At 46.1% G+C, this 27,760-nt stretch overlaps 1 protein-coding gene across 1 annotated transcript in view; it reads right to left on the reverse strand.

Moving 5' to 3' along the window:
* Positions 1-1,488: 1,488 nt before the first annotated feature.
* LOC102112919 (AGBL carboxypeptidase 4) overlaps positions 1,489-27,760 on the reverse strand; it is an 878,734-nt gene continuing 852,462 nt past the window's right edge. Inside the window, exons 12-13 of the mRNA XM_014250851.2 lie at positions 14,751-14,847; positions 1,489-3,499 (exon numbers count right to left, since the gene is read on the reverse strand). Coding sequence (XP_014106326.2) covers positions 3,376-3,499; positions 14,751-14,847 — 221 coding nt within the window. The 3' untranslated portion in view covers positions 1,489-3,375. The remainder of the gene's footprint in view (positions 3,500-14,750; positions 14,848-27,760) is intronic.

The following is a 27,760-nucleotide window of genomic DNA, read 5'->3' on the forward strand; positions in this document are numbered from 1 at the left end:
TGCTCCAAGGGAGCAGCTCCCCAGGCAGAGAATGTGAAGAGGCAGGGAGGGCTTTGCAATGGGCCACTGGTCTCCTCACAAAGAAAAGCCCTCCACTTGTGTTCAGATAAACATGTGCCTTTATTCTTAAGAGTAAATACCGTTCTGTCCAAATAAAAGCCTAATTTTGGATCCATATTGGCTTTGGAACCTGTCAGAATCCCTGGTGTCATCTTACTTTGGTCCTGACACAAGTGACTAAATAAGGAATTACTGTTGGGAGTTCAACATGCATTACTTACACCTGAGACACGGATCATCTCCAGGAAGAAGAGGTTCATGGAAGGCCAGGAGCAGGTTCTGAAGCAGGATCTGCCTGCTTAGGTGGAGGAGGAGAACTTCAGCACTCACATGGAAGGAAAGGGAACTAGAGGCTGGGAACAAAAAGTCTCCTATTTTCAGCTCCCTTGTTAGTCTCCCCCAAAAATGGTATATATAAACCCTCAAGCAAACTAGCAGAGACCCCCTCAGTGAAGGAAATGCTCAGGCTCCCATCCCCAGCTGGTCAGGGAGAACTTTCAAGAAACACAGTTTATTGGAGAACCCTGAAAGTAGCTGTGGGTCTCGGAGGAAAGCACCATAAAGTCAGCTCTGCCTATGGGGTTCAGAGGAGATGTGATCAGCATCTCAGCATGGAAAAACTGGGTAGAGGCAACTGTGGCCCAGCCAGAAGGGGCCAGAAACAAACTGAAAGAGGAATGAAAAGGGAGGCAAGAGCAAAGAGTTTGAACATGACATTCTGGAACAAAGATGGGGAGGATGGGTTCCAGGACAGGCGTGCTGCCCAGCTGAAGAGCAAGGCAGATGCTCTTGGCAGATAACCTTGTGTTTGGATGTTACAGCATTGCTGGGCAGGTGGAGAGGATGGGAAGAAGGTTAGCACCATGGGACTTGACAAATGGGATGTCATCATTCCCCATATGGGTAACTGTCTCCAATCTGTGCTCTCTGTGCCACTGAAAGGTTGGGATATCTCAGCAGAAATGCAGCATCTCTGGCTGAGATGAGCAATCTACTTTAGGTCTGTCCTAAGACCCGCAGATTCCAGGCTGCGGGGCAGATACCTGTGCACAAGACAAGTAAGAAGTGGAGACAGTGATTTTCAGGAAAATCCAGTTATTAAATCTAAACTTAAAAGACTGACTTTTACAAGTCTGACAGAGGGAGCCTCTGACAGCCAATAGCTGGGCAGCACAAGGGCTTCCCAGAATCATGGTTGAAGTGATCTGGGAGCCTGTGAGGAGGAAGAAATGGAAATGAAACAACACACTCGTTCCACAGCTGCTTTTATCACTTTATTCATATTTCTAGAGTAGGCTTTTTAGCGGCTAAGCAAATATTGAAACTCTATCATTATATATATATATATGTATGCATATATAGAAACATCCAAAAATAAATAACAAGTAATTTTGCAAGAGTTTTTGCAATGAACATGGGAGAGAACATTTTAACTCCAGTAAACCAACTTTGAAAGTCTTCCACTAAAACCCTATAAAAACCAATGATAGTCATAATTTAGCACTAGATTAATTCAAAGGAGAACTTATCCCCCCTCTGCGTACCTTCTAATCCATATCTCCAAGAGGTCATTTTAATTATCACACTGTCACTGCTATTCATTACTCTGCTTTTGGAGACAGAGCCAGCACTGTGCCTTTTGGATGCCTTGGAATTCATCATATGAAGGCATTTTATTCTGCCCAAAAATGTACACAGTTTAACCCTCTCACCTTGAAGTATGGACAGTAACAGGTTTGCTTGGTGTTTTAAATCATTTTTCCTTCCAGTAGGATTCCTCCTTGCTTTCAAGCAAGTTCCCTTTGTCAGAGAACAACTGAAGAAAGCCCAGGTAATGGGTGGCTAATGCACAGATGCACTCAGCTCAAGTTTTGGCAGATCTGAGTAGCTTGTCCTTCTTCAGAGGCATGCCAGAGCCAAGCTTTTGTCCTTACTCATACCTGCTCATTCTTCCTGGCTGCAGTAATACAAACTAGATGGAAACCATGTGTCAGTGGCTGCCCATCCCACTGGGATGTGGGACCCAGCTCAGCCTGACTCTGTTCCTAGATCATGGCATTTCTTTCCTGGGAAAGAAGAGAGGGACAACCAAAACATTTCTTTTACTAGAGGACATTGTCTGGGGTTAGTACTTCTTCAGGGCCACCCCACACCAGGAGGAGCTCATTCAGTCATGTTTCATTCATCTTTTTTCACCCTCAGTCTCATTCATCTTTTCCCTCTCTTTCCTACTGTGTCTTGGCACCTTCTCTCCCTCAAGCTACCATTCCAGCCTAGCTCCTGGCAGAATACTGAAGAGAAGCTGCTTCCCAAAGCTTTTGATGGGTTGAGAAGCACTTCTGAGTGCATTCTCCCTTTCCATCCCCTGGGAGACATTCAGACTCCACTCTGGGCCACCCTTTTTTTTGTCTCCAGTTTGAGAATCAAGCTCGGATGTTTCAGAGAGCTCCACATTGCAGGAGACAAGAGTGCAGCATGCTGTCCGTGTCCTGGGGTGGTGCTGAGGTTTCACTTGGGGTTTCTTACACAACACTATTTGTTCACCCCTTTCAGCACCACTCCTCACTGCCTCAGTCATGCATCTGCTGGCAAGTCTGGTCTTTCTAGGCCCCAAACAGCTTTTGATGGAGGACCACTGTCCCTGCCTGTTGGACAGGCCTTGCAGCAAGGGTCATGCTTGCAGCCCGACAGCCCCATTCCTCATATGACTCCTCTCCTCGAATGATCTGATAGAAGAGTGGAAAGCCCAGCCATGCAGTGGATGATAAACTGCACACTGAGGAGCACCTGCCTGGCTCCCAGAAGCTATTTATCAGGCTCTCTTAATGCAAGCTAACAGGACTAGCACATGCAGTAGGCATAAGGGCTTCTGAGCCTGACACTAAAAGGGGAGATATCACATGGTGCAGTAGAGGACCCAGAACTCCCTCGTTAGCTCATTGTATGGATTACCCCTTTAAAGAGAGAGAAGGGGACTGGGGGAGGAAGGAGAGGCTTTCTCATTTTAACAAATAGCTTTTCAGCCACCACAAATGATTTCTGCAAATCTATCAGTTCACTCTTTTTTTCCCCCCACCCCACCAACAGATAAGAAAAAAAAAAAAGCCCTGAAATTGATTCACCATCTATAAATAAAAAAGAATCAATAGTAAAATTTCTAGCTAATTTCCCTCTCCCTCTTTGCTCCTTGGACTATTTGTTATCTTAGAAATATTTGTCTGGGGGAAAAAAAAAGAGAAACATCATTGATTCCTGCCTGCGACGTGTTGCTCCACATTGCCCTACAGCTCTCCTCTCCTCTCCTGTCCCCTCTCCTCAGCGCGTGGAGAGAGACGGGTCCTTCAGCTGCGCCTGGCTCCTCTTCCCCGGTTTGACTCCAGCCTGGCTGTTCCCTGGGCCCCGCTGGGCAGGGCATTTATAGTGTGGCACGTTGTCCTTCCTGCCAAAGGAAGAGAGAGAAGACAGGTGGTATCAGACACTGCGGGGCTCCGGCAGCGGGTGAGCGTGTGTGGGGTGCGCTCTGAGGAGGAGCCACGTGTGAGGTCTCGCAGCTTTGGAAGGCTTTGGCAGCTCGAGACAAATTAGAGGTGGTTAAAGACCAGCTGGTCCCATCCCTTTCTGGCCAGAGCAGGGTTAGTCCTTCCAGGAGGCTTCAAGGGCTTTGTGGTAGCTCTGAGCTCTCCGAGAGAAGGGTCCCATTAGTTCTCTTTGGGTGAAGCACTCCCCACTGTTTTCTCCTACCAAGGTTCCTGTGCACCTGAAATATTTCCCTTCATTTCTGCACATGAACAGCTCTCCTCTCACTGTATTTCCTTCTGGGCATGTACCATTCACAGGATGGCTGGGTTCACACGTCTGCTCACAGCTGGGTTGCCCCCACTGCCAGGTGTGTTCACAACTGGGTCAGTCTTTGGGGACACACTCTGATTGTGTGGCCAGGGAACACCCAGCAGGTGATACCAGAGCTTCCAGCATCCAGACCAGTTCCTGCAAAGAACCCACAAAGATGTGATACTGATGTTTCACTGCCCTTAACTCCAATTATCTGACTCCAATTACCTAGCACTCATGCCAAATTCCAGTTGTCAGTAAAGTTTGGAGTTTCCAGTGCCCCTTTCAGGCTGCAGCCCCAGCAGAGCTGTGTGAGTTTTTTAACTGTCCTCCAAAGGAGTAGGGTTGTGATAAATACAAAGTACTTTTTGCAGTGATGCCCCAGGAGCTCACAGGGTAAGAACTGAGCTTTTCACAACTCAGCACCACAGAACCAGCTCCCCAGCTTCCCACAGCTTATCTGGTGGAAAGACTCACTTTGTAACACTTCAGTTCCTGGTAAGGAACTAAGTCTCACTCCTTGTTTCCCAGACAAAACACTCTGTGTGTATATTTACACTGTGCGTGATTTTCATTACTTTAAGGAAAAGTATATCTCAATTATCAGTTAATTCTTTAACATTTCTGTTCTATTTACTTATAGACCCTTTTTGCTTAGAGATTGTAATTAAAATCCTCCATCTCACAGCCCACCACTCTCATTGCCCCTCCTCCCTCTGGGTCCTGACACGCTGGTCACAGAAAGATGGGCACAAGTGACCAGACAGCCTCAGCCCTGGTCTGTCTGGGCAGAGCCAGGCCTGGGGAAACTGGGTCACAATTCATTGGGTCCAGAGGCTTCCTTGATGAGGGGCTGAACTGCAGAGAGTGTGGGTCCTGCAGCACCATCCCTTGTTCAGGGAGGCTCAGCCAGCACCAGGCTGTCCCAGAGCAGGGACCTTCACTTCACAGCCCCTGCCAGCACTGGTGGCTCTCAGTGGGACTGAAAAGCTGTCTCTGAGACAAACACCAGGACCAGGAGCCAGAGGAACCATCTTTGGCTGTCCTATAAGCATGCCTCTGGAATTCCAGTGGAGAGTGGGGGGTCCCTCCACACTTACCCCAGAGCAGCACCATCTCTGAGCAGCCATCACCACCCCCTGCGGATACATCTTCAGACAGCTTCTCCTTTGTACAAGCAGCAAAAACCAACTATCCATTCCCATCCCGAGGAAGGTAATCAAACTGTGCTGTCAGTGTTGCTAACACCAACCAAGGGGCTCCAGTGACCCTTCAGGCAGCTCTTGGCCCCCTCAGCCATGCCTTGCCAACTCTGTTCATTTTCCCTGCTGTGACAGGACACAAATAAGAAAGTCCTCCCCTTGTGCCTGATATGCTCTTTGAGCTCTCAGTCTGCTCCCTCTTAGGTCAGTTATTTGTATTCCCCAGGGCAGCTGCTGACCCTGGGCAGGCTGGTGCTCTACCAAACCCTACTGAGACTCAAGCACTGAGAGGAGCTGTCTGTCACATCAGATGTGAACTGACCTGCCAAAGGCCACGCAGCAGACCTGGGGAGAACTGAAAAGAGCTGATGAAACCCCAGTTTTCTTGATCCCTGCACCCTGACTCACCCCAAGGAATTGGGCTTCTCCGTAGTGACACAGAGAAACCTGCCTTCCTCACCACACAAGCGTGTGTTTTTCAGTGCCTCTGCTTTTATTTGCAAAAGGATGTTTTAATAAACTTTTTAAAAAAAATTGTAATAATGTAGTTGCTAATGCCCAGGGCTTAGAGGGCTTTACCTCCACCAGCCCTCCCCGCCTCCCTGCTGTCACAGCTGCCACCAGTTCAGCATTTACTGCATCTCTACACTTCAATCACCAACCTAAGGCAGAGTATTTTGAAGAGAGAAACACTGAGACAAAAATAAATAAATGAGGACCCTGGGAGGGAGACCTGAAAGGCACAGTGAAGTGAGAACAAGCAGTTTCTCTGGTTCTGTGTATAATTACATTGACATGTTCCTGGACAACACTGGAGACCCAAACACAGCAGCAGCTGTGAACCAAATGGAGACTCATGAAAAACATCAGAAAACCAGCCAGGCAGCCCATCCCTTGCCCTGGGGCTGCATCAGCACTGCCCATGTCACTGCTGACAGCCTTCCTGCCTGCTCCCAGGGCACAGCCAGCACTGGATGGGCAGGCAGGGCTCATCTCCTGGCCAGGCTTCCATGCAGACCCCCATTTCTCTGCACCCACTCCAGTCACTGGAGCAGCACTGCTGAGTGTCATTGCCACACTCCTCTGTGCAAGTGAAGGAAGCAATATAATGCAAAATATGCAAAGAGGATAAAAATGGGTCTTAAACTTCCTTTTTCCTGATTTGGTTAACATGGGAAAAGGAAACCCTGTCATGCCAACAGCACTTGCAGAGGAGATTTTTAGACACTGGCCTTTTTCAGCCATCCACTGAACTGAAGCATCATGAGAATCAACCACTCAGTTCACATCAGGTACTTGTGACAAAGTGTTTTTTTGGACATACAGCCAATTGACAGTCACAATCAAACCACAGCTCTGCTACATGTTCATCGCACAGACAACACTTAATCTTGCAGCCATGCAAACTGTTTCTCAAATTGAAATCTCAGAGGCATAGCAATTACAATACCAAATTTATACCACATCTCTCACTCAACTAATTGTACATCCAAAAAATCACCACTTGAATAATCTGAATACATTCACCTTTACAGCTAAAAAAGCCTCTGCTACATGCTTGATCTCAACACAATTTTGAGTTACAGAACCCCATGGGAAAAAAAATGCCAACCTCTGATTTCAACAGGAAAATTGCTTCTATCTAAATACAGCAGATGCATAATTCACACTGAGGTCTAACAGCCTGATGTTCCCAGCAAAGCTCAGTTTTACTCTGCAGAATTAGGGATGTTGCTATTGCTGCCTGTAGCTCTCCCAGCCCATCTACAGGAGGACAAGCCCTGTATGCACCTGCTCTGAATGGAGTGTACAAGTCCTCATCCAAAATAACTCTACCTGGATTTCTAATTGTTAGCAAATCTTAAGGGCCTTAAAATGAATTAGCAGACTTAAAATCTGGCTGATGTTTTGGATGAGTTGAGGTGTACAGAGCCACCAGTGGAGGCACATTTGTGCTGCTGTGGCATTTGGAGCTCTTTCACCCACACATTTCTTGACTTCTGTTTCTATCTCATGAAGCAAGGCGAGGTGGGGAGATTTGAACTAGTGACTTTGCAGCTGGTGTACTAAAGAAAGACAAAATAGAAGAGAATTTAAACTGCAAAGGGAGGTAAAAATAAAGTTATCTAAGCTATGTGAGTGAGATGAAAAATGAGTCATCAAGGCTGGAAAATGGGTAACCTCTGATCCCTGAAACGAAGAAATCTGGCTGCCGTGATGTTGCTGCTGATCTAATTTTTACACTTTCCCCTCCATACAGAGGAGACCTGTTTCCATTGCATCCATCACAGCTAAACAATCAGTGTCTAATCAGTCCCAGTGCTTCACTCTCAGGGATGCACAATTAACCAGCACCATGTTTGACACTGCAAGGGGAGTGCAGTATTTTCTGGGAATGCCTGACAAGTTTCAGTCGTAAAGAACACAAACCAAATGACCCAACAGATAATGACAGCCAGTGCCCTGACAGTTAGATAATGTGCGTGCTCCAAAGCAAGGCCAATTAGAAGCAATAAAAACAAATTTGAAATGTTAGAGCAAAGGTCAGAAATCCTCAGCCATTACCACAGGCTTGATTTTGCTTTTTTTCAAGTGGTCACCAGCGCCTATTTCCAGTAAGTGAGCACACAGTCATGTTTCCCAGGTGCCCACCCATCCATTACAGCACATTGTGACTTCTGGGACACACAAACCCCACTAAAGTGGTGTGTGGAGAATCCAAGCACTACCTGGGAATCTCATCAGGTCCATGTCCTATGGCTCTGCCGTTCTGAGTGCAGGGGCTGGCCCACAGTGCTTATACAGGAGGCAGATAAAAGAGGGTGTGCATGTCTCTCCCTCCACCACAGAAGGGTTCCTGCTTCTGGGCATCCATCCCTCAGTTCCTGACCTCCCTTCCCAGCTCAGTGCACCAGGACACGCCTGCTTTATCCAGGAGACAGTGCCCTGAGGCAGGAATGATTAGTTTATAGCTGGAGCCACACTATCACATAAGAGAAGGAGCCACAATTACAAGCAACTCATGTGGCTCACACACAGCCACCCTTGTGTACCTCTCACCCTGGAGTTGGAAGCTGCAGAGAACATAGGAGTGGGTTTTGTCTTGGTTCCTGTCCTCCCATTTCCTAAGGAGCAGGAGGGCAATAATGGATTTATATGCACTCACCTGATGAGATGTAGCAGAAAATGGCAGTCTCTTGAGCTGGTTCAAGTTATGATATTGGGATTAACGTGCTATGTACATCAGACATTATCCATGTCAACCCACCCTTCACGTAGGTCCCTGTCTCTGCTTTCAGAGCAGGAAAATCCCAGGCCAGGGTGATGCATGAAGTAACACAAATGCTGTAAATCTGCTTATTGAGCCCTGACTTCCTCAGAGCAAGAAGACCAGGGAAGGAGAAGGAAAGCAGGTGGGTACCTGCAGGCATACCTATGTGAGGATGCCTGTGAGAGCTAATCTAAATACATTTAGGGTTTAAATGCAAAGCTGATTAGTGAAACCACAGCAAGCTCTTATGTGATATGCTCCTTCAGAGTTAAAGTAGCCATAATTCAATTTACTCATTTAGCTCATTTCCAAAAAGTAAATTAAGGTGGAGTAAATTAAATTAAAATAGCTGACAGCACCTTCATTTCGAAAGGGGTTGTTAACGCAGACCCCGTCTACTTCATACAGTAATGCAGATTTTTTTGCTTGCTAGGCCCCCCATCAGACACACCAGTTCCCCATCCTGAAGTATTTTTATACACCCTCTGTTCAGGGAGTCTCCAAGAGCAGGATCAAGCTGGACATATATTTGGGTGTTTGCATGTGCTTAGTGTGCACGTGCCTAAATCCAGGGTAAAATCCCTGCAGCTGGCAACCTCGTTCCTAAGTGTTTGAGAAGCTAATTGTTGTAATGAGGAATTTAGGTGAAGCCTCTGCTGGGAGCTGGTCAAGCACAGCACATCTCTAAACTCTGTAAATGAATCCTTTTCATGGAACCCATGCAAAGTCAATGTTCAAAACCTGGAAGGTGTTCTTTAGTGACAGCTACAAGCATCAAGAGTTGCATAAAATGTGCAGACATGGTAGTGAGCTGACAGATTATAATTACCAATAGAAAAAGGGGAAAAATCCCCCAAAATTATTTTTTTAGGCAAAACATATAATTTGCCTTTAAACTTTAGTTGGGCTCCCATTAGTAATACAATTTACAGACCTGGAAATCAAATTGAAGCTGTTTGACTATTTTCTATTTTGGTGCCCTCACTCCATTTCCTCCCTCCTCCACAAACTGTAAGAGGTTTTGCTGACCTTTCACATTTGGTCTAGAGCATTTTTTCTGTTTATGACACTCTGCTCTCCTCTTAACTACTGAAAATGGTGGGAGAAAAGACAACAAAACAATAATTTAAGTTTGAGAGAAGTGAGCTGGGGATGGAAACAACCTCTCGGGAATAAAGCAGGGAGGTGACTTCACTCCCTGCTCTCACCTCAGTCATGGCCAGGTCAGAGAATACACAACCAGATAGATGTAGGTGAAACCTCAAAAATCCTGAGCTTGAAAGTGTAGAGGGGAGTTTTTCTGAAACATGGGAGAGGTGAACTGGGGAGAGCATTCCCAGTGGGACAGAAGGACCTGCACTCAGCACATGCCAGAGAGCAGCACAGCCCTGGGATGGTATCAGAGCCACACAAACTCTGGGCACAGCTGTTTAGTGTCCAGATGGGGCTCAAAATGAGTTGTCCAGGTAGAAGGACCTACCTTTGGTCAGACTGTGCCCACACACAAAGGCTTTCCCCATCCCCAGCCAGTGTGGTGCAGAAGACAGTGCCCATGGCCTGTGAGGATGGTGGGATGGTCCCGTGGGCAGACCCAGCCTGTTGGAGATGCAGCTGTGCTCTCATACATCATCATTAGAGCTGCAAAGTCAAGCAGCAAAAGGAGGAATTGCCAGAATAAAGGCTGTCAGAGCAATTTTAATTCAACCTCCTGGCAGATATGCCTCCTGATGGGGTCTTTAATTACCTCATCACAGCCTACTTTTTCTTCAACAAGGCTGCTGCTTTATTCAGGGCACGACGGACAGACGGCAATTAATGAAGGGCCAGTCAATATTTTGTTCTGTCCTTTTTTCATTCAGTGTGTGGCCCCAGGCATTATTTGCCACATGCCATCAAATCCTTGCTCTTAGAATTATTCATCTTCTCCTGGGCTTTTCCTTCATATGTATCAGTGCAGCAACTGTGAGGTTCCCACAAAGGAAGGAATTTCTTTTCCAACACTTCTGTGAGTAGAGCACCTGGGTTTTACCAACAGAAAAATATGGGGCAGACATGAGCTGCAGAATGCTCCACCAGCAAGGCCCAGGTGGCATTTTTCAGGATACCCACGCTGTCTCTGTTCAAAGCCCATCTTCCCTAACCTCTGCCAGAGCTGTTTAAATACTCAGGACATCTAGAATTTGAAATTCAGTGTGTCCAGAATATGACTAACATGGACCTGGTGGCTCTCAGAGAAAAAATGTCAGTGGTCTAAAGAGGGAAGATCTCTGCTGATGCTGTGCTGGAGCAGGGCTTTGTTGCAGCCAGGGATCCAGAGTGAAAGAACAGAGAAATGCTGATAAGGGCAAAGGGATGAGCTTCAGGCAGGGCAAGCTGACTGGAATTTGTGAATTTTTAACCAAAAGTTCTGTTTTTCTCCCTTAGTCATTCCCTGTAACAGCTGTGTCTTAATGTCTTACAAATTTTTCACCTTTTACCATCCTCCTTTCAGAGGAGGACATTTCACACTTTCAGCCCAAGAAATCTTAACCTTTCCTCTGGCACAAGTAGAAAGAGGTGAGAACAGGACAGAGATTCAGTAAGAGGAAGAGCTCCCTGTGCCACTGGCAGCATCAAAGGGAGCCCCACTCGAATGGATTCCAGTGAGTGCACCGGGAGTGGAACTCTGGTCACTGAACAGCTTAGGAAAAGAACAAGAGGAGAGGAAGGGCATGAACCTTCATTGCTGTCCAACAGCCCCTTTCTGCACTGCTCTCTCCTGCTCTGTGCCCACTTAAACCCTCCCTTAGAGAGCTGTCTTACTGTCCAGGACGGGCTCTCTGAGCCTCTCTCAAGCACAGCTAGGTGACAGTGCTCTCTTCTCCAGCAGCTTCTGCAGGCAGCACAGAGCTCTCTCTTGCCCTCCTAGAAATTCATGGGCCTGCTGGCCTGTCACTCAAAAGAGCATCCAGCATTTTCAGCAAGGCTTTTAATTCATTAGCTCACAGAGGAAAATATTCTAACCTTGCCCTCCTCAGCTGAGTCAATGATGCTTTCCTACCTTGCCTCAGACAATCACCTTCAGGAAAATAATTACTTAGCATGCTGATAACAGCAGACATTATCTTTGTGAACTGGGTGTTTGTTTGGGATTCACAGGGTCTCCCTGCCATGAGGACTGCAGGGAAAACTGGGGTTACTGCTTGAAACCTGACCTGCCTTTGCAGGCTGTGGGAAACTCTGTGGTCACTGGGCTCACTCCAAGGGGAGCTGGGGGGATGCTGGAGGATGCTCAGTCAGGGGGAAGGGGCTGAAGGGTTCTGGGAGGAGCTGGATGAGCTGTGCTGGGCTCCATCACACACATACATGGAAGAGGTTTCCCAGAAAAGCTGTGGATTCCCCATCCCTGGAAATGTTCAAGGCCAGGTTGGATGGGGCTTGGAGCAACCTGGTTTAGTGGAAGGTCCACCATCTAGGGGATGGAACTGGATGATCTTTAAATTCCCTTCCAACCCAGAACAATCTGTGATTCTGTGATATGTTGATCTACAGGTGGCATTTGGGCTCCTGTATGCAAGGACAAGCGAATTTACCCACAGGTCCAGCCAACCAGTTGGATTCACTTACAGGCACATAATCACATTATACACAGAATACAGATACAGTTATTTCTCTTGACCCTTGAAATGAGCTGCATTTTTGGTAGCAGAGGGTGCCCCACCTCCAGCCTCAATCTTGTTCTGTAACCAGAGCTGTTGCATCAGTTATTGCCTCTTACTCCAGATGGTCCTGATTCCATTCCCACTGAACTGCCTGCATTGCCTATGCTGTAGGATGGCTGTTCTCTGACAGACTGACTGCATGGACAAAGCTCTTGTGAAGGTGCCTGAATTTGGGTGCCAGCCCTATTTCTGACCCTCAGGTGCACCTCTCTCTTTTTGTGCCTCAATTTCCTTCTCCAAAACATGGTGATTCCAACATAAACATTTCCTTCCTTACAGTCAGACATGCTCTGGAAGTGTTGCAGGTTGTTGCTATTTCCAGGCCTGTCATTCTAACACATTTTGGCTGCACTAATTCCCTCAAACAGAAATTGTTCTGTCTGTCCTAGTCTGGGACAAAGCAAGCAATTAGTTGTCTCTTACATGTTTATTAACTCTGCAGCTTTCTTTCAATGACATGTGAAATCCAGTAATGTTTTAATATATTTTCATAAACTGTGGGCACAACATGTCCTGTTTCCACTAATAACCGTGCCATATAATTAGTCCTGATTACACAGATATTTAGTATCATTTTACATATTCCAGTCCTTTCCTAGTGCCACTGCCTAGCCAAGGCATATTTAAAGCCACAGCCATCTCCCTTCTGTTTCCCAGCAGTTTGCAAGAATTCTTTATGGAGAGGATTGCAGTTAACACAAATTGCAGATTCAAAGAACAATTTCATTTCACTGGTGTACATTTTAGGTGTATATATATATATATATATATATGGCTCTGATCAAATGTCAGGTGACAAAGCCCAGGATACAAATAGAAGGCATTTATCTACTTACAGGGAAAAGCCGGTATTTGAAATCCATCAGGAAATTAACAACATGAATCTTTAAAAATCTATTCCTTAAACATCTGTTGGCTTAGGGCTGAACATTGACCGTATTTAGGATTTTACTGTGAAGTAGCAGCCCCCAAACAAAAGATCCCTCGTGGCATTAGGCTCTGGTGGAGGAACAAGAAAAATTTACTCTGTGCAACCCGATTAGAGATGTGTATCTTTCCCTGCTGGCGTGGCTGTCTCTATAGAGATGGACATGGATATTTGATGAGATTAAAATGCTTCAGTTACCACTGTCAGTGGTTCTTTAATTTAAAATGAAGGAAGCAAACAAACATTCCTTTTGATGAGGTAACTGAATGATGCTATGGAAAAGCACTTTGCTGTCAGGTGGTAATTAGGTTCAGTAATAGTTGTGGGTTTTTAGCCTTGGAGGCTGTGGCCCCTGGGAGTCTGAGAGAAATGATACATTCAATTTCCAGAGGAGAGGAAGATGCTGCATGCTTTTCTCTGCTAACCCTGCAGGTCTCTGCAGATAAGAGCATTCAGAACTGCAGTGCTGACAATCCTCCTTGAGCCAGCCTAAACTGTGGTGTCAAGATCACAAACAGAAAAGGGAGATGGGCTCAAAGCAGGCCTAACACAGGCAGCCTGGCTCTGACCACATGTATAAGGAACTGCCAGAATGGCTGCAATGAGACGATTTTTAAAGGCTACAGAAGGAACTCCAGAAATTGCTCTCTGGTCTGGGCTGATATTTGTAACATCCATCTTACACATCACTAGAAAATCTTCAGTAGGAAAGTGTCTCTTTGTAAACATGGAACATTCCCACAGCTACTCTTTTAAGGGAGGAAAAAAGCAGGTAGAAGGAATCTCGAGGCTCAGCTGCCTCCCTTGACAATTTGGAATTGCCTTTTCCATTGCAAAATAGAAACAATATGTGGTTGTGCTGTTAAGAGTTGGAACCCAAATGAAACATTCCAATTGGTCCAAATGCATTCAATTGAAATTTTTCAGTTTGGAGGCATTATTGCAGTTTTCTCAGAACAGAGGCAAATACTGAAGATGATGTTTCCCATGAAACAGGTGCTCTAGTTCCTGCTCTGCTGCCCTCTTCCAGCTCAAGGAGTGCTGGTTCTGCATGAACAGCTCAGTGGTATCTCCTCTGCTCCTCACACAAGCTAAGGAACACTGAAAGGGCACGGTTGGCCAACACCAGGGAAAGACCAGCAGTGCTGCAGGGAGCCAGGCATGGGCATTTCATGCCTTTGTGCCTTGCTCACCAGTGCCTGACCTCATGTCACACTTATTTTTGGACTAACACCCACTGAGCTGGTTGTGAAACTGGAGTAAGGGCTCAGAGAGAGAGGGGGTCCTGGGTAAAGTGTCCAGCTGGGCTGGCAGAAGGAACCTGCCAGCACTGCAGCAGCTCCAAGGGGAGCTGGAGGACTCTGCCTCAGCACAGGCTTGCCAGTAGCTTCCTGAAGCACTGAAAAAGTTTGCACTTCCAGAACTAAAACTTTGCGAAATAAAAGCGGGTCTGATTCGCTCTCAGGAGATAAATGAAGGGTAAGTCCATTAAAGATACTGGTGTGAGATTGGTGTACAGCAGACAGAATTCAGGAAAGATATTGATATCTCCAAAATCCTCTGAATATTTTTTCAGACATAAACCAGGTATCTTTCCTGATCATAAATGCTTTATTTCCAAATGGAATTTCAATAAAATAAGCACGGTTAGACTAGCACTTATTATAAAGCCGTAATGCAGCAGCACTGAAGTTTAGTTATGAAATGTATTAAAAAAGCAGCCTGGATAAAGCAAGAGAAATTGCTTTCTGACCTACCGAGTTTTAGGGGTAGGTACTAGAGGTCCCTCCACCAAGGAGTTCAGCCTGTAGTAATCCAAGAATGTCCTGGCCACATTTCTTCCAAGCTTCATATCTGTGATTTTTTAATTAAGGAGCATTTAGAAAAAAAAAAAAAAATAATAATAGTAATAAAAGCAGAGTCTAAAGGTAAGTTACTGCTATTTAATGCAAGAGCAAGATTTACATCAACCATTCCACAGAGCTCAGGCTTCAGGCAAACATGACTTAGGCAGGCAAATAAGGTTGGGGTCATCTTGTTTGCTTCTTGTTTTCACAGGCAGATGCTTCATAAAAACACAGACAGGAGGAAACAATCTCCCTTTCCCCCCACGCCTGGCTGCGGATCCCTGTGGTTCTCATGAAACAATACACTAGACAAAAGGGGCCCTCCAATCTCCACATTCAGGGAAAATAATTACCTTAAAATGCTTGGATACAGGCAGTATTTCTGTATCCAGGATACAAGGTCAGCTATACCATGGTGTGAACCTGCCATGGACCAGTGTACTGAAGGTTGGGATTAATGCTGTAGCCCTCACACCTTTAGCTCTGACCCCCAGAGTGTCATGGGAGAATTCACTGTTCTTTCCCTGTGTTGTATTCAGGACCTGAAATGGTGATTTTAGCACTGACCTGGAAGGACAGTAGGTTACCTTAACGAGTTCAGCAGTAACTCTGGTGTGTCTTCTCTCCTCACTAGCCACTATTTCTCCTTCAGCTAATCCCAGCATTAGGCAAGTGCTGCACATCAAAGCTGCTATGAAGACCTCAGGGGCACAGGAACCAGACCTTCCTGAAGACTCAGCTGCTTACAAAGAAGTTGAATAACCTGTGGATTGCATTAAAAAACAATATCCCAGACAACATGTTCATGGGGTGAATCTGCTGCTCATGAGAAAAGCCATCATTAAGTCTGCCTGTTACAGGGCAGCATCTCCTTATCATCCACAGGGTGATGTTCAGCTGGGAGATATCCCGTGGACTCCATTATCCACAGCTGAAGGAGGCTGAAGGCTCCTTTATTTGCCTGTTTTGAGCTGATGCCTACCCAGGCTGCAATAACCACATAGCACTCCAGGGCACTGCCACAAATGGTCATTTCAGCAGGGCTGCTGCTGCACAACCTGGGGACTCTGAAGAGACCTTTGCATGCAACACCCAGTAGTCCAGGGAGATAAACCATTGCTGGGTTGTTCTGTGTGCATGTATGTATGTTCTGCTTTATCAGTAGTTATCTGCTGATGTTTCCATTAGAGGAAAATTCCAGAAGTGCAGCATCCCAGGGGCTTCCAGCAGTGCTGGTGAAGACACTGGCCTCTAAATGAAGCTTTTATTACCCGCCCACTTACATTAGACACATCAAAACAAGTGAGCATGAGACATCAGGTTCACGCATCACTGTGAGGTCTCTTTATCGTTTATTTATGTATTTCTAAGGAAGGTCGAACCGATGTGACAGCCTTCTGCAAAAATCCAGCCACCAGCTCTGCCAGTGCTGCAGTCAGGTCTCCTGGCTGACAGTGACTCCTGACACTGCTTTTCTCTCCAACGATCTTGTCCTGATTTTCCAGCTCCCACCTCTGTGCCTGGGGATGGTTCCATGGACCTGTCCCTGCTGAGGGTCTATTGTGACACCCTTGTTTCGATCCTAATACCGCGTGTGCTGCGGGCACCTCTGTTCTCCTGGCCAGCAGCAGGGCAGAGCCTCAGCAGCTGCTGAGCTGCATGGACAGGGAGAGGCACCTCTGTGGATCAGCACCAGCTCTGTGGATCAGCACTGGCTGTTCCCTGGCTGTGGCTCTGCCCAGCGAGCTCCCCTCACATCCTGCCAGCACTGCTGGGTGACACCAGCCCTGCGTGCAGGGAGGTTTGGAAAGTCGGAGACAGCCTAAAGTTTAGCGATTCGAGGGAGGGCAGTGTTGCTCTGAAAGTGTTTTGTGATTGTTTCTGGAATTTGGTGATGGCTGGGGGTAGTTTGGTTGCTGCAGATGTGGGCTCAAAGCAGTGGCGAAGGTTAAGAGTTCAGAGTAGTCTGAGGAAGCCAGGAAGGGGAGAGGGCTGTCAGACACTTAAGGGATTGAGAAGACTAACATGGCTTGATCTTGTAGTTTCTTTCATTTACTCGTCGCTTTAAAGACATAAAGTGGTAATTGGACTCAGTAAAGTCTCTAGGACATTTTGTCAGTGGCAATCTCAGAAAGCTCCTCTGCCAGAAGTGGCCCTGCTGCCCTTTTCTTTGTCTCTCTGCATTGCTTTTGTTTGCACGGAGGGAACCTGCTGTCCTGGGGGAGGAAGCCCTTGGATGGCAGTGGGTGCAGCCAAGGAAGTGGCTCCATGAGCTCCTGCCTTGCAACTCTGCCTTAACCCCAACCTGCAGGAATCCAGTTCCACTGCTGAGCTCAGGTCTCAGGAACAGCTTTCTGAAGCCAAGGACAGCTAATCACTGGAATAACCTGCCATAGCATGCCGGGAAATGTCTAGACCAGAGGTATTAAAGAACAGGTTAAACCCGCAGCAGACATGAATGGTTTAGGTGTAACTGGTGCTGCATGAAGTTTGGGTAAGGGAACATAAAAGGGCCTCTCTGGCTGCTTCACCCCATCTTCCTACAGTTCTGAACATATTTTTCAACTCACAGAGACCTGTTTGTTAAGATTGTTGAGAAAGGTAAAGGCATTTTGCAGAGCATGGACACACAGATAGAGAGCATGAAGAAACTGGAAATGCAGTGCCACCAAAATACATCCACCAAAAAGTCACAAAATGGGAATAACTTGCAGTCAGCAATGATGAAAAGAGACTCAAACCAGCACGGGATAAAAAGTGTACATGTTCTAATATGAGTCTCTCCAGCCATCCTGCCCCCTCTTCTCTGCCTGTCACTTCTGCAAGGGATGAGTGGTTTCTGTCATGGAAATCAGGCACCTGATACATAAAAACAGGAGCAGCAGCTTCAGTCTCTCCCTGTGACTGTCCAGCCTGGGCAAGAGCTGGCGTGGCTCCCTCAGCAAGTGCCAGCAGCACGTGTGTGCAGAACCAGTAGAGGAAAACAAATTAAAGCAATAACATTTGCATTTATCTCTGTGCATGGAAGGCTCAAACTCCACTTTGGCTTACAGTGTATCCTGGGCACGTAAATAACAGCTACTGCAACCCAAACCCACTTCTGCTGCGTGGTTTGGTCGGTTGGTTGGTTTTTAACCAGCTTCCTATCTGCAATCACATGTGCTGTGTGCCCACAGGAGCCCCCTTCCTAGCCTGAACTGCACTTGACAGAAGGCCATTTCCCAGCTAGTCCCATCATGGGAGCTCAGCTCATACAAGACAGTCAAAATGTATTTGGGAGGGTGATGATGGAAACAGCTGGGTGTATCTTCACCTTCACTAGCATCTGCAGCTCCTTCTCATCTCTCTTCCTCCTCCATAGTCTCATTGCTCCATGCTCCGTATTTTTACCTGGAAGTGGAAACCAGTGTCCCTCCTGCAAACGCCCTTCTCACAGCATTCACTCTGTGAATGGCATCAGATCTGGGGAGATTTCAGGACAGTCTGTTTATGCACAACTCTGCCAAATTTCACAGATGCTAGGAGGTTCAAGAATCGTGCTGGGCTCTCTGCAAAATCCCACATGTTTATGATCCCTACCATGCCCCACAGCCCAAAGCTTCCCTCCCTGGTAAGAAAGGAGGACAGAGGAGTGGGGACTCTCACAAGCCATTACTAGTTTTCAGCTGACACAATTCATTGAGCCTATTGTGAGCAGTCTGCTTAAGCTCGAGCCTCTGGAAGTGCAGACAGAGCCTTGTTCTGTCTGTGCATGGAGGCAATAAAAATCTCAATTTGGAAACCAGTTAGCAGTACAAGTCATTAGGGGAGGTACTAAATGTTGCTGCTTTAATAGCTCACTGATCCTTTAATAATGTCACTGCTGCAGAGCATGGTGGCACCATTCGCTCGCTTTTGTTTTGCTTTTTGAAATTCAGGGTCATTCCACTTTCAAGTGAGTGGATTATCTCTCTTTTCTCCTTCTGCCAGACACTGCAAACTGCTTTAAATAATTAGAAAAAAGGATGGCTCCTTCAAATTCACAATCTCATTTTCATAAGGTCCAGTGTCATTGCTTTGGAACGGGAAGAGAAACCGTGATGGTGGTAAGGATTTGACAAGGGCAAAACAGTTAGCAGCCCCCACTCATCTTTGATAAGTCCTGTGGGGTCTCTGCCAAGCAGATTGGATCTCTGGTTTTATGTCTCATCTAGAGGACGGCACCTCCATCAATTTGAAAGACTGCACTGGGTTATTAGCTTATGGAATTCATCCAAGTTTAGTCCTAAGTAGGATTTGAAATGTGACCATTCAGTCCAGAGGCACCACTGACCAGACCCACACAAGTCTTTTGTTTCAGACAAACAGCTTTAAGTTATCCTAAAGACAGACAGAGAGGAAGAAAAAAAAAAAATGGAAAGGAAGAAAGAGGGTAAGGAAAATGAGAACAAAGAGAAAAATGAATCTTTTTAATAGCTCAAATTAAAAACCAGAAAAAGCTCTTTGTTTGAGGCAACTGAATTTTACAGCAAATCTCAGTCTACCACAACGATCCTGTTATTTATGAAAAGAGGGTTATTTTGTTTGGGAGAATTCCAGATGACTGTGGTCAGAGAGCATACTGTCAGCTTCATACAGTCTCAAGAGAAATATGGATGAGGTTTTCTCATCCATTTATAACAGCTTCCATCAATGGATCAAACCCCTTCCTGACTCGAACAAGAGCTCTAATGGAAAATGGCATTACAGGGCTTTAAACCACCATGTTATATCATGCCAAGCCTGATCAGAGCTAGTCCTCTATTGCAGCAGAGCTGTTTTCACCAGTTACTTACTTATTTTGTTTCACTGTGCTGACACTGTTCTCTAATAAACAGATGCTGCCCCAATCTCATCTCCTGGGGGGGCCCACTCCAAGCAAAGTGTAAAAAAAATAGAGACTCGGTGGTGCAGGAGGGTGGGGAGAGGGGCTGTTCCAAGGCTTTTCACCAGCATTTAACATGCTGCAAGTCTGGGTGCTGATGATGCATCCTTCCCTGGTACTCACTCTAGGGAAAAAATGTGCCCCATGCCTAGCACAGCTGGCATTTCAAAAAATGTATTTCAAAATGTATTTCAAATTTTGTTTGAATGTATTTTCATGTATTTCAAAATCTTTATCAACAGTGGAAGCTTCTAAAATGGGAGTATGGGGAGGAGATTGGGCTTTCCATGGTTCCAGTGTAAGAACCAGGTTCAGTATGAGAATTACTGGGGACTCCCTCTCATGGTAGTCAGCAGGTCAGACTTGAGAAATGCAGCCAGACCATCCAGCCTTAAAATCTATAAATGCCCTGAACTGCCAACCTGGAAAACCAGAGGGACTTTCCCCAAGGAGAGCATTTTCATTCCCAACAGCTCCAGCTCCTGATCCCACATGGGGCAGATGCTTTTGGAAGCAAAAGGTAACAGCAATGACGAGCCTTCATTTTTATTCCTCTTGTGTGTTATCAGGGAAGGAACCAGGCAGAAAGATCCCTGACCGACTATTTCAGGCTTTCAGGCCCTTTTCCTGAAATGCTTGATTGTGGTGGAAGAAATTACGAAGATGGGAGTTGTGCGCTCTTCTCCCTGAGTAATCAGAGGCCTGTAATTTTCGCTCCTGCTCTGAAAGAGGAGGCTGGAGAACAGGGATCTGGGAGAGCACTGTTTTATCTCTGCCAGAGGGACTGTGCTCAGGGACCACGCTGTGTTTCCCATGAACTCATTTCAATACCAGCCGTCGCTTTTGTCCTCGTGAGCTGAACTGAAACAGGCAGGTCCCAGCTAACACCTGGGCACGGGGAGCAGACAAGAGGGTGGAGGTGCTGCACAGGAGCCAGTGGCTGGACAGAGCATCCAGGGGCAGCAGAGTGTGGGGGAAGCACCAGTGTGCCCCAGCTCTGCAACTTGTGAGGGAAGTGCCCAAGTGAGCACACTCTGCTGCTGCTGGAAACCTGCCCGTGACACTGAGCTGCAGAGTGGCTGCCACACCTGTGGCCATGAGCAGGGAGCACCTGGCTCAGCACGAGATTCGAGACACACAGACAGGTACAGGAAATTCAGGGTGCCCTGAGCAAGCACAGGGACAGTGAGGGCTCTCAGACTCCAGCAAAGTAACACTGGGAACGCCACAGGGCCACAGCCCTTTTCTCTCCAAATCCACGTGCCTTTCCCAGAGCTGAGAGCATGATTTTACAGGGACACCTCTGACTGCTGCTCCACTATCCTCGTGCCATCTTCACATTGCTCCACACAAGTGACATTTTGTCCGTCTTATGGTCCCACTACACAAGGGGGAGATGGAAATGGGCCTTCCTGTAAATGGTAATTTGGCCTAAACTATAAAATGAACAAAGAAAATGGTTTATTAAATATCTTGGAGTTGCTGACTCCTGATGAGGTTTTCTGAGGGACAGAAGTCAGGACCAAGCTCACAGCTGAAAAAGAAAAAAAAACCCTGAAAGAATGGATTTGAGCATCAGTACATTTTAATTCAATAAAATATTGAATCAGCTTCGCTTCGTAAATTGGTATACTGTTAAAATTATACATTTAAAACCTGATTGTAAAAGCTTCTATCAAACTGTCCCAAAATTAATTTGGGCCTGAATTTACTGGTCTCACATTAATGTCTGATGGATTTTTAATAAGACTAGCAGGAAAACATAGGATGAGTCTCTTTTGTGATTTTAACGTTTCTGATCTTTGCTATTGTTTAATTCTGGTTACTTGCCAGCTCCTTCTCAGAGCCCTTGTGGATTAGCTGACCTCAGCTCTTTACACAGTCAATGAAAATTACAGAGCTGATTCTCTCTGATGTGCTGAGAAGGGATGAGGACAGGGGAAGAGATTTCCAAGTGAAAATCCAGCATTCACAACCTTCTATCGCTGATGAATGTTCTCAAATGCATGGGGGAAAAACAGCATGAAAAACAAAGCCTTAACAGTTGTTTTCAGCTTAGTTGGAAATGCAAGAACAGTACAATACTTTCCAACTGTAATTAAACGCCCCAAAATACACTGGAAAATCCTAAGCTGAACTCTTTGGGGATCCTCTTACTCCTCACAGCTCAGAAACATGATGATCCCTGTTGTTCCAGGTCTGGAAGTTCCCACTAGACATTCTACCCACGGCTTTGGGCATAACATTTACTACCACCCAAACAAAATCAGTTTTGAGATAAATGGTAGAAAGACTGTTTCAACACACCAAAGTGTGGATAAACCATTTCTCATCCCTAAATTGCTGGAAGCTCCTGAGTTGTATAAATCACAACCAGGCATCAGTAATCTGTTGCATGCTGCATTTTCCCTCTTCAGATGCAGCTTCCATTGTCAGATGGGGCATAGTCAGTGGCTTTGACAAGAGCAATCCTAAAAAGAAGAAATTAAGAAATGAGATTGACTAAGAAGTATGAGGAACTAAGAAACATGAGTGTTCCCTTGTGCCAGAAGCCTGCGTGTAGCAGGGTTTAAAGCTGTGGAGTAAAGATAAAGAGAACTGAAGAATGGTGGCAGTGATTGCAGGATTCACTGGGATTTTAGGGCACCTTCCTTCCCTGGCTGGGACACCACAGGTTCTGCTGTGTCCAAGTGGAACTTTTTGCACTGGGAGCATGGGAGTCTGCTCTCCAGTGTGAGCAGATGTAGATGATCTCCTGAAACCTACCTGAGGTCTCCCAGCTGATAGAAGACTCAGTCCAGTGGCTATTAGATGGTCTAAGTCAAGATGCCTCTTAAGAACTTGCTCAGAGACACACTGGATTCATCCTGCTTTCAGCCACGCTTTGTTAAGTCAAGACAAGGCACTACCTGCATTTATAGTGGGCCAAGTGCAGGGAAGGGACCACTTATCCTTAGGAATTGGCTTAGCTCCTCTCTCAATCTGTCCTGCGAGGCAGAAGGACCATGGCCTCAGAGGCTGTGCCTTTAAAAACACTTGCAATCTCCAATAGTCATGCTTCAGTGTGTTCAGCATTTCAGCTGAGCTCAGTACAAAGTGCAATGATTTAAAGCTGGGAGATCAGGCGGGATTCAGCAAATTCAGAATTATTTATTTCTTTACAGCAGAAAGTCTGGCTACAGATTATTTACTGCAAATGGGTCTGTTTGGGGGAGGGGAGGAAGGCAAGAGGGTAGAGAAGGGGTGAATTGATTGATTGAAATTTTTTCAATTAAAACAAGCAGTTTTTAAAAAAGATTTAATGCTTTATTGAAAACCGTGAAATAATTCAAGAGTCTGGAGCTCTGCTAAGTGCAGGTCATAGAAATGAGGATGGGGGGAGAGGAAACTAAAATTTTATTCTGTGGGAGAGGGGAAGGAAGAAGAAAAAAAAGGGAGGGGAGGGAAGAAAAAATATCATTATCTTTGTTTCTTTGTCTACGTTAATGTATTTCTCTGCCTGAGTTATCTCCAGTATCTGCAAGTATTGATTCAGAATAAGGCACTGCTGGGCAGGCTGCAGGCAGCCCAGAGCTCTGCTGGGAGTGGAGTGTTTCCAGGGCTGCCAGAGCACAAAGAAGATCCAGGGATTGGCTTTGCAGTGGCAACCGTGCCTGGCCAAACGAGAGACAGGGCTCCTGCCCCCTGTGCAAGGACCAGGCTGGGCTGGGGTGGCCCAGAGGCTCCAGAGCAAGGGGGAGTCCGTGCTGAAGGGCTCTTGGGGTGTTCTGCTTTGGAGTGAGCGGCACTAAAGGGTGAGGGGACAACCAGAGCTCAATGAAGTAATGCTGGAAGGAAGAGGCATCCGGCCACGAATGCCAAGACCTCATTTCTGCCATCACTGCTCCCTCAGGGTGAAGGGCCCATCCCACACTCAGGTTATCTGCACTGGGGGGCTTCCTCCCCAAAGCAGGGACACATGAGCTGGGCCAGAGCTCTCCCCACATCAGCTGGACACACCTCACCATAGGTGGTCACTCCAGAGAGGGGGTGCTGGAAGGTAAGAAGAGGATTAGAGCTATTACTGGTAGGTAGAGAAATTAAGGATATTTTTGTCTTTGTAGGGAAGAAGTAAAATATTACTGTAATCTCCACCACTCCTAAATTAATTGCCTCTTTGCTAATATAATTCCCATTCCCAGATAAATTTAGCTTTTTCTAAACCCTTTGATTTTTCCTTTGTGTTTAATATTCAAGCTGGAATGCAGTGATAAGGCACTATGTATGCATATATATATATATATATATATATATATATATATATATTTAATCTACACACACACACAAATATAGTTATATATAGTCCCTGCCACAAATAACACTCCTCTGACTGCTGTCACAAAGCCCTTTCTAAAAAGCTTCTCACTCAAGCTGGGTTGTTTTCCTACATCATGTCCCCTGGGAAAGGGCTTCTGGCAGCAGCAGGGCTGTGTCCACAGAAAGATGCTGGAAAGGTCTGCAGGTCTCCCTTTCTCCACTGCCTGCCTCTTCCCCATGTTCCTCTGATGGGAATAAGCCATTGCCAAACTTGAGATGCACCATCTCCTGTCATTGTCACAGCAACCAGCTTTCCTGGAGCAGCTGGCAGTGTCTTGCTGTACAGTCAGTGTAGGAGTGGCCCTTGAATTTTGAAAGGGGCATCTCAGAGGAAGTTCTTGTGAGGGAAGTGAGCATTGAGCGGTGGGCCAGCTTTATAGCCACTGCCATCCTTGGTGAAAAGGGGCTTCATAGCAGCACACTTGTGACTATAATTTAATCAGCAGCCTCTGGTTAAATTACTTCATGTGACTCTTCTATTAAACCTATCCTATTTTGCTATTGGCACAGTCTCACTCTCTGCTTGTGTTGCCTATCTCTATTTCCTTATTATCAGCAATAAATGATTCCAGGAGCACTGTTTGCCTCTATTCACAAGTTCCAGTATCATCCTGGAGGAGACTCACTGGTCCCCAGCTCAGGTGACAGAGCAGCACCAACCTCTTCTGAGACCTGGAGAGAGCTCCTCCCTCTCAGAGCCACTCCTCTGCCTCTGGTGTTCACATGGATCACTGGGGAATATTCACCCACGGATGCCAAAGGATGTTTGCTGCAGCTGTGGCCCTGCTGCAGAGGGCTGGGACTGTCTCTTCAGTGAGCAGCACCTTTGGTCCCTGCAGAGCTGCATGGATGAGCTGCCAGCTGCACCCCAGGCTCTTTGGGAAGCAGTGATTGCCTGCTGTAGGGCCTGAAGCTCCTGAAGGTTTAATTTCAGCTTCATTGTCTGGATGCTTCAAGGGCTTAAATAAAGGCTGATCAGGAGTACAGAAAGTCCAAGGAAGAAAAGGTGAAAAGATTTCTGGACTTTGGGCCAAGGAATGGTGATAGAGATTGTGCAAATAAGAAAAAGCTGCTGTAGAACAGGATAAACTTTTCAGCATCTGCTGGTGATGGGAGAACAAGCAATGGCCTCAATTTACAATAAAACAGATTAAGATTAGACTTAGGGGGAAGCTTTCCAGTGATAAGACTAGTGAAGCACTAGAAAAATATCTCCTGGAGAGGCAGTGCCATCTCCATCTTAAGACAGAATTAGGGAAAACAGCTACGAGGCCAGGGGAAAAGAGAGATGAACCTTTTTGAGGATGGAGGGATCAGCAAAGGGTTGCCCTATAACTCAGTTACTTAGGCTCAGATCTTGCTGTGTAGGAGCACTCTCCACCAGGTTTTTTCTCAGTCCTTAGTAAGGCAATTATGAAAAGCCTCTGCTCCTTTTCCATTCCCAGGAAGAAGAGTAAGGGGCACAAAATCACCACTCTGTGGCCCACAAGCCCCAAAAGAACCACTTTAACCAGCTCACCATTCACCACTCTGCCCTGAGACTGAAAATTTGGCTCCTCTTTAAGGGCACCACTGTCTTCAGCTGGACAGAATCCCAAGAATCCTGTCCCACATTCATCTGCTTTTAACTTCTGAATTCAAACACTGTTCTCCTTTAAAAGCCTCTCTGCCTTTTGCTGCTAATTAAAACATTGGTTGCACTCTGGGCTTGCTTTTCCAAGAGGTCTGGACAGCATTGCAGGCAGTTCAGACAAACAAACAACCAGACAAACAGAATCCATTAGGAGCTGCCACTGCTGACTGTGGCCCTTTCGCATACATCACAGTGAAAAGGTTAATGCTTCCCAAAAGGGGTGGAAGAGACGGGCGGAGGGGAAGGGCAGGAGGGATCCAATCCTGTGAAGACCAGATGTCAGAGATGCTCAATACCTCACAGAATGGGCTCCCCCGCGAGCAAGGCAATTGCCCATCTCTTGGCAAAGCTTCCCTTGGAGGGATCTATAATTTATTAGGGAAGGTGGAGTGCTGAATAAATTGTGCATAGAGATGAAGCAGCGATGATCGCTAACTCAAATCCCTGGGAGCCTGGCATTTCCAATCTTTAGCTCCCATTTGTGTCCCCCCGGTCCCTCCGAAGTGAGCGAGCCAAAGAGTTGAATATCGACAAAACATAATGAGCTCATTGAGATCTAAGCGCTGCAATTAGCAGGGTGGAATGGAGCAGAGGGGCTGGGAGGCAGACTGTAATTATTTATAATGTTGATAATCACTTACATGTAGTTAAAAATATAAATACATCCCAATGCTTGATGGCATTAACTACCCTTCAATTAGCTCCTTGCCCACTAAGTAAGCGATACCCAGGTACTCACAGGAGGAAGGCTAAAGGTCTCTGTCATGTGGCTCTGCTCACAAACTGTTGGCGGCTGGGTGGAAGAAAAGCATTTAAAAAAGGTACCTTTGTGATAGCTCACATCACTACCTGTTTCTGATGGAGCTGTGAAGGAGACAGCTCAGACAAGTGGCTCCTGTTCTCATGGCGGTAAATCACCCTCTGCCATCTATCCTAAATTTCACGGTATCTCCACAGGTTCTCATCCAGATGACCACAATTTGATTAAATCGAGGGATGCCAGTGCAGAGAGCCCACAGTGGAGGTGAGGAGCCCTTTGCTGTGTGGCAGGCTGGTGTATCTGTGCTGCAGTCACAGAAGAACCTGTGGTGTGTTACAGGGCCACTTGAACTATCATGAGAAGTACTCCAACTCCAGCCCCACGTGTCCCTGCACAGCTCACCTCATGCTGTTTCTCCTGTGCCTAAACCAGCTTCTTTACAAATAGCTTGAGTCCCTCTGTGCTGCAAATACTTCCCTGCTCCTGAAGATTTTGACTAAGAGTCATTTTGACTTAGACTCTTTTGACTAAGAGTCATTGTTTCAACAGTCATCCAGTCTGGATGATTCCAGAGATGGACAATCAAAACCTTTCCTTTCTGGCAATATCCCATCTCTTTGTGGACAACAAATCCAAATGTCTCTGTTACAAAAACATAAGGGATTTTATTAGAGTTGGCCCAAATACAGTCATGTTTTACCAGCAAGAGGGAAGGGAGAACAACCAAAAAAAAAAACAAAGCAGCAAGTCTGAGTTGTAGGCATGCTCCCAGGGAAGATTCCATACCTGAGAACACCTTCAGCTGACAGTAAGCAGAAATGACCCTTATCATCCTCATAGTGCACTCCATCGGCATTAAAGTTTTAATGGAAAGCCAGGTAAGAGTAAAACCATGAGAAAGGGAGAGATTGCTGTACATCAAAAAGAAATACATTTTGGTGTGGGAGAGTAGGTAAAACCTCAATCTGCCTGTACCATTGATTTCCTTCCAGGTGAAGGGAGCATTTAACACACTGAGGTTAAATTTGGACCCTTTTCAGTGCAAATGTACAGAAAGGACAGCAGTGGAGGAATGGTCACCAGAGTTTAGTGAGGGAGCTTAATGAAAACATGGAAAATGTGGAAAGAAAAAAAAAAGGAAAGAGAAAAATCAGGGAGAACACAAACAGGCTGTGTTGCAGTTGAAAAAGCTCAGAGAAAATGCAGGCAGTGTTCAGTGAAACTGAAAGGGAAAAGAGCAAAACCAGAGTAAATGGAAATTGTTCAAA

The sequence above is a fragment of the Pseudopodoces humilis genome, chromosome 10 (genome assembly GCF_049639895.1).
Source record: "Pseudopodoces humilis isolate 2021_Gansu_Grassland_sample_001 chromosome 10, ASM4963989v1, whole genome shotgun sequence".
Lineage (NCBI taxonomy): Eukaryota > Metazoa > Chordata > Aves > Passeriformes > Paridae > Pseudopodoces > Pseudopodoces humilis.